The sequence below is a fragment of the Limulus polyphemus genome, unplaced genomic scaffold (genome assembly GCF_000517525.1).
Source record: "Limulus polyphemus unplaced genomic scaffold, Limulus_polyphemus-2.1.2 Scaffold3885, whole genome shotgun sequence".
NCBI lineage: Eukaryota > Metazoa > Arthropoda > Merostomata > Xiphosura > Limulidae > Limulus > Limulus polyphemus.
This window is the reverse complement of record NW_013669495.1, coordinates 56,680-64,088: the sequence shown is the minus strand read 5'-3', so window position 1 is coordinate 64,088 and position 7,409 is coordinate 56,680. Positions and strand designations below refer to the sequence as shown.

Genomic DNA, 7,409 nt, shown 5'->3' with positions numbered 1-7,409 from the left:
GCAGTCGGAAGTATTATTGACGTTCGTTGTTACAGTGTTGTTTTAGTCGCGAGTATTGAGATTAAGTGTATCGCAGAGTTATATTCAGAAAGAATAAACCAGTTTTATTAAGTAAAGACTTGTGTCGTTAAAATTTCGTCGGAACGAAGTTACGGAAAAATCAATTAACAAACGGAGACGTAACAATATTTTGCTACATGTTTAGTCCACATTTGTTTCTGTCGTCGTCTAGCAGCCAAATAAATGTGGTCGAAATACATACTCATTTTACTTTATCTGTTTATTTGGTTTTAGTTTCTAACACTTTCACTGCCTAATCACTTAAGCCTTTAACAGGTAAAGTATCAACACCTCTTAAATAAAACCAAATTATTGTTAACTTTAATTACAAGAGTGTGGGGTAAACCTCCATGCTAACTCTTTTATGGTTCACCAACCCACCCCCTCCCCCCAGAGGGACGTGTGGATTTTCCACGCCGAGCTTGAGAACGATTTACATTGAGGTACAAAACGTTAGTGAAAAAGTATAACCGTATTTTATTTTAATAAACCTCCCAAAAGAGGTAATAGTTAAAAAGGCTTCAAATATAAGAAACACGTGACAAATAGAAACCTTGATGTCTGAGCATGTAAAATAAGTTAAAAGCACTGGCATGAGCAGTGCAGTCAACCAGTTTGTTACACCAGTGATATTTCATCGTCTGGTGGTCACTGAAAGTTAATCTTGTTATTATAACTCTTAACACGTAAGATTTCACAAGATTCGATTTACAATGCTTCCACTGTTGTTCTGATAGCAGCGCGACTCACTACTACCCGCTCTACGGAAGCACGTGGCGTAAGGTAGTGACGTCACACTTTATAAGTTTCTCTCGTTAATTAAGATCTCATCCTACAAGACGGTTGAGAACGCTAATATATTCATTACTAGGTTGTGACGTTGCCCTCTTGTCTTTGGATAACTTGATCTTTATCATTCGACATCTGGAAATGAATAGAACTCTGTAACGCACTGTGTACGTCTAACACCCATTATTACAGGATTTAATTCAAAGTTTTGTGTGTACGTCTAACACCCATTATTACAGGATTTAATTCAAAGTTTTGTGTGTACGTCTAACACCCATTATTACAGGATTTAATTCAAAGTTTTGTGTGTACGTCTAACACCCATTATTACAGGATTTAATTCAAAGTTTTGTGTGTGAATGACAAGACAATATCTAAAGTTAATGAAATATTTTAATAGGAACGTTATTCCCCAAGTCAAATGAATGAGAATAAACAGAAGATCGGTAATCAAAATAGTCTTCATCTTTTATTTTTAATTTTGGTTTCTTGAAATAGTAAATAGTAAAGCTAAATCTCAGCCATACTAATTTAATGATGTGTCACCGGAAGTACGACGCATCATGGTCAAATGGTGGTATATTAGTTGCTTCTCCGCTACTCTATAGTTTCACTCCTGGCCCGGCATGACCAGGTGGTTAAGGCACTCGACTCGCAATCTGAGGGTCGCGGGTTCGAATCCCTGTCACACCAAACATGCTCGCCCTTTCAGCTGTGGGGGCGTTATAATGTGACGGTCAATCCCACTATTGTAGCCCAAGAATTGGCCAAGAGATAGCCCTCGTGTAGCTTTGCGCGAAATCCAAAAACAAACAGTTTCACTCCTAATTAAACGGTATAATGGTTTTTCTCTCCGATTCTCTACAGTTTCACTAATCAAGCGGTTTGTGACTGATTCTCTGCTACTCTGCTGTGAGGATACTCCAAACAAAGATATTAAAGACGGTGAAGTCTCGGATATAGGTTGTTCACATTAAACTAAGCTTTTCTAATGAGATCTTGGTATCCTAACTTTAACCACACAAACAAGGCGTTGTTGATGTTGGCTTATTATGATATTTTTGTGTGTGTGTTAATATGCAAACTGATGGCCATTAGCTTGTGTGGAATTCTAGTCTTCAATCATTTATAGAATGCACACACACATGGAAAGAGTGAAGAAAAGTGATCGATTGGCTTACAAAGACACGGAGCCACTAATGTGTACATAGTGTTGATGAAGCGTAATTCAAATTAATTAACACTAACCATTAATTTCACGATGAGAAAGCTGCTGGCATTAATTACCACATCCCGAAAACCCCGCTAAAACTTGAACCTTCCTATATGAGCAGGTATGATATACCTAAGTATTTTAATATCGTTCAAAGTTTGGAGAAATATTTCAACTTAATGTGAATAAATGTATATGAATAACACTAACGCCTATACCTATGATTCAGGGAAAATCACAAGTACAAAAAATCCCCAGGTGTTTCAGTAATAAATTTGAGGGCTTATGTCACTAAAATTCGAGGTTCAACTCCCGAGAAGAAGGCCGTGCAGATAACCATTGTGGAATTTTTGCGCTAAAAGGAAACGTGGTAAGAACTATATAAATGACCAACAAAATCTCTCACACCAAGCCAAATCCTTAGTGGATGTTAACTTCCATTACGAAAAAGGTTTAATCAAATTAAACCCATGTTAAATCATTTTTTTAAGGATGGGTCAAATTCATAACGGATGTTACTTGGTAGGTACCAAGCAGTTTCACTTATGTACAAAGTAAGGTGAGGATATGTACCAAGAACTTTCTGATGTGGTGAGGATATGTACCAAGAGCTTTCTGATATGGTGAGGATATGCACCAAGAGATTTCTGATGTGGTGAGGATATGTATAAGGATTATCGTTGTGACAATATTAATGAAATATAAACATACTTGCGTAGAGCTAGAGAAATTGGGAGGTTTTATTGTTAAAACATCTACTATAGATTTCACTCAGGTGACTGAAAAAACACACAAAAAACACATCTAAAAACCCAGTTCATTCTGAAAGATTCGTTTAAGATTCTCCTCCTACCAGAAGCTCTTTTTTTGGCAGAGTAACATCTTTTGAACTGACGATTTTGGGCCATGTTTTTCAATAACAAACTGAACTGGGATTAGTTCAGAGTGGAACTTAGGATAACAAGGTTTGTTAAATCATCGTGTGTGTGTGTGTGAAGCCCAGTTTAGATTCAAAGACAGTTTGGAATTATTATTGTTTTAACTAAACATTTTTCTTCAGATAGAATAAGTGGTGGCAGAATGTTAATAAAATCCGCGAACGAATCAGATGGTTTTGAGAGAACTAAACTAGTAAAGCAAACTGTGTTAAGGAATGTGCGTACGGTTATAATAATCTTGAAAGTCATGAAATATGACAAAGAAGGGCTAGGGAACAGCTAGCTACTTCTCACTAAAACATGAGCGTTATATATATTGTATTTGTTCTTTAGGATCTCGTGTAACTGATTCATATTATTTGTTCTTAATCATGATATTTGAACAAGGACTGTCTGAATGAAGACGTGAAATGATCAGAAATCTGTGCATAAATTATTAGTATGTCAATGAGAGATAAAATGGCTTTGAAATAATATTCTTAAGTAAATAAGTTTGAAAATATTCGAATACTACTTATAAATAAGCCTAATTTTATACCATGGTTACTCAGTTTCTGCATTACATTGTACAACGACGAATATACAAGCCCAATTATTTGCATATTAATTAAAGTATTACATTTTTCTGAAGTTGAAAGTCGTTTCTCTTTATTATCAAATATGTTAAACAATTTAGTTCAGTTAGCACTTCGCACATGAACAAATATTGAAGATGGTAAAATAAACAACAACAAAAAAAGACAAATACATGGAGTAACAATGCTAATATATATGGTAAAAGTATAAAAATATTTCGCAACTTGATGGCTTGCTTCAACTTTTATACAAATATAACTTAATGTTTTGCTCGTAGTTAAGAAATAATAAAACGTTTTAAGAGATATTGCTTAATCACAAACATAGTAATACATTAATATATTTATTTAATTTCTTCCCCACCTTACTGTCACAGCAGCTGGTCATACTGACTCTGAGTGTATACTAGTAATTACCTCCGTCATCGAAGGTTATGCTTTCATCCCTGTGTGTGTGTGTGTGTTTGTCAGGAAGATTTCTCGAAAACGGCTGAATGGATTTGAGCGAAAGTTGGTATACATTTGGACTGTGGCGCAACTTAGAAGTGATTAGTTTTGGGAGGATAAAGGTCACGAAAATCCAAGAAATCCCTATTTGTTAACATGGGGACCGATTTTTCACACTACTTTTGCTCTATACCTCAGTCAAAAACGATCGGATTTTGATGAAACTTGGTGGACATATGTAGAATATTATTTCTCATTGTCCTGCCAAAGATGTTACGTGTCCGTTGATAAAGACGGACATATGGACACATTTTCCTATTTTATTTTGAGAGCCGAATATGGTCAATGCTGTGTGGCGGAGATACGCGCTCTGCTTAGTGCTCTTCTAGTTATTTTGCTTCATGCTAAGCGACAAACAACTCGCATCACTGTATTATTGAATATTATGGGTATATTGCAGAGACTTAACACTGTTATTTATTTATTTACATTTGAGTAGAAATTGGAGCAGACTGTTACAGAGCTCCTGTTTATATTTGACATCTTAGGCTTACATAATTATCTATACTTAGTTTATTGGGACAAGAAATAAGTAGTTAACGTTACATCTGAGCTAAGTTTCTCTAATAAATTATTATTATTATATTTTGTAATTGAAGAAACGTGATATTCAATTGAAATATTTCCATAAATAGCTTTGGTTGGAGAAATAGCCACTGAATATTCACCAATGATAATTCACGTTCTGAAAACTTTATGACATCATCACAATCGTTATTTGAAACCTGTCAAATTATTTCAGTATTATGCATGCATAGTAAACTAATGTGTAGATAGTATTTGTTTTTAGCAGATTTTTAAAGTAAATATTAATATTTGTCACAAATGCTACGAGAACGAAATAAATGTGTAATTATTGTAAATAATATTTAAATTATAAGAAACAACACAAACAGAAAAGTCGTTTGTAAGTTTTGCCAGTCTGATAAACACTAAAATATAAATAATTTAGCAGAAACGGCAAAGCGAATATTACGATCAAGAAATACATTTTCAGTTCAATTTACTATTTAAAAAAATATTATTCAAAGATGGCGCTGCACGACGCAACTCAAGCCACCCGCCGTTACCCATGATTCCATTTCTCTACCGCTTCTACAGGCTGTCGTCTAGTAAGCGATTAAAAGTGTGTAAAGAATCAAAGAAAAATCTCAGTTTTAATACAATGATCGCAAATTTATCTCGAACCACGTGACAGTCAAAAGAAGAGCAGAGCTGACAGTGTTAACTTATTGACAAAATTCAGTATTACTAATGGAAGAAACGACAACTGAAACTGAACAACTACCGCCGCAAGCAAACTGTGAGCAGACAGACGAAGCTACGGTAAGTGAGAGGTTTTAGCATATATTTACAAACGTGTGACGGAATCACAATCTGCGCCAATTCTGACCAATGGTAGCTCAAAGACATTTAGCCCAACCCACTTAGACGGCAGATACCTTACACTATATGAGTTATTGGTAGAAGAGTTTGACGTCTGAATAATATTAAGCTTTGAGTTTTTTTTGTTTTTGTTTTTTGTCAGTCTGAGTTTCGTTCGAATAGAAGTAGTCTGGTTATGACGGTTTACCGCTGCTATTGAGGTTGAAGTATTCCTATGGAAGCGCTTAGCCTTTGTAAAACTTGGTATCGTTAATTTGTAATTCAGCTCATGACAGATTTGAACGTGTGGTGTACAATCCTTAGTTTGTTAAGTAAAGGTGTTATTCACTAATGTGCACCAGTAATTAATCTTGTCTCTTGTTTCCTGGTGTAGTGGGAGAGCTTTCATCGTTGGAATTCTTTGATCTTGTGGCTGTATTACAGTGTTTTAAACCTGTTTTTTTCTGTTTGAGTAAAAACTTGAGTATATGAGTTATTATTAAATTAGGTATGTTTAATAAGGACTTCTTTATACAAATGGAACATGTTTCGACCCAACAAGTGGTGATTCAGATATCGTTCCAATGAAACCAACAATGTTTAGAAGAAAACCTGACTTGGCCTTACAGGTACAGTAGTTCGATTTTTCTGTGTCTAGCAAAGCACAACGAACTCTGTGTCAAGTTACTCCAATTCAAAGAATGGCTAGTCACAACGATCGTTTCCGTGGGAGGCCTGCTTTTTTCCCAGCACATCTCAAGTTTCACCCCAGCCTACAGGTAGGGGCTACGGCCGCCTGACTATATTTCTTCCATTGCTTTGTTACTCGGCAGCTGTTGAATCAACTGTTACAACCTTGTTGTTATATTTTTCAGTTACACAGTGCAATGCCCTATATGATAAGATATTATATCGTAAACAACATACATGAGGACTTAAGAATATATAAAAATATACCGATTAAAAGCTAATTTGTAGATTTGAAGTAAAAGAAACCAGGAAAAGCAGTTATAGTTTGAATTGATAAGTCATGTTAAAATAATATGGTTACTTTAGGTATTTACGATAAGGACCTGTTTGGTAAACATGTAACATGGTTCGACCCAACGACAATGGTAATAAGTGTTTCAACATGGTGAATGAAAAACAAAACCGGATATATAATAAGATCATTGTTTCAGCACTAAAAACAATGAATATGTAGTTCTATACAATACACTTTGCTTATTTTAAACTGCACGCCATCCGTCGGAGAAAAAATGACCTAGATGATAAATAAGCATTTCTGTACGCCACTTGGTTTCTTATACCATTTTTGAAGTATAAAATATAAGGTTACGACAATACAAACCTTGTTTTGATACGTATATCCATGAATACAGTAGCAAGTGGGCTGTTGGATTTAAACACTCGGTTTGAATATATGCAAGGAACAATTCAAGTAACAAATACTGTGAAAATGTTACATTTTATAACCAATCCTGGGCTAAAAGTTGGTATACGTTTTTTTTTTTCTGACAGTTTCTTTTATTGTAATTTTTTTTTTTTTGTCTTTTTTAAAATTCACTTTTGAGGAAACTGTTCAATCGTTTAAGAACCAAGTTACAGACAAATCGGATTGTGTACGTTATATGTATAAAATAAGTCATAAATATGGTTTTATATTTGGGTTCCCATAGAAGAAGCAGGCGGAGGCAAATTCATTTCCTCGAAGCAACTTAACAACTTGTAAAGTTTACCGACTTGTATTTGAAATTCTAAAAATCATTAAGCTTTCGTAATACTTGTACAGAGGATGATAACGTGTGTAATCTATGATGTAGAAAGAGATAAAATGGGCGTGTGTTGTGTGTAGTTATAGCAATTGAACTGATACGTACAGGGGGAGGGGGGAATAGTGTATAATCTTCCACAGAGGTTTTCTTTCAGAATTTTTTATTTGGGGGGGGGGGGTTTTTTGGC

The 7,409-nt window shown here is 34.9% G+C and overlaps 1 protein-coding gene across 2 annotated transcripts in view; it reads left to right on the top strand.

The window, feature by feature from the left end:
- The first annotated feature begins 5,169 nt into the window (after positions 1–5,169).
- LOC106470218 (E3 ubiquitin-protein ligase RNF220-like) overlaps positions 5,170–7,409 on the top strand; it is a 58,645-nt gene continuing 56,405 nt past the window's right edge. The window contains exon 1 of one of the 2 annotated variants that reach the window (XM_022398816.1): positions 5,170–5,408. In XM_022398816.1, coding sequence (XP_022254524.1) covers positions 5,337–5,408 — 72 coding nt within the window. In that variant the 5' untranslated portion in view covers positions 5,170–5,336. Of the gene's footprint in view, positions 5,409–5,679; positions 6,227–7,409 lie in introns of those variants that run through there. The other variant, XM_013930757.2, reaches the window with a different exon arrangement.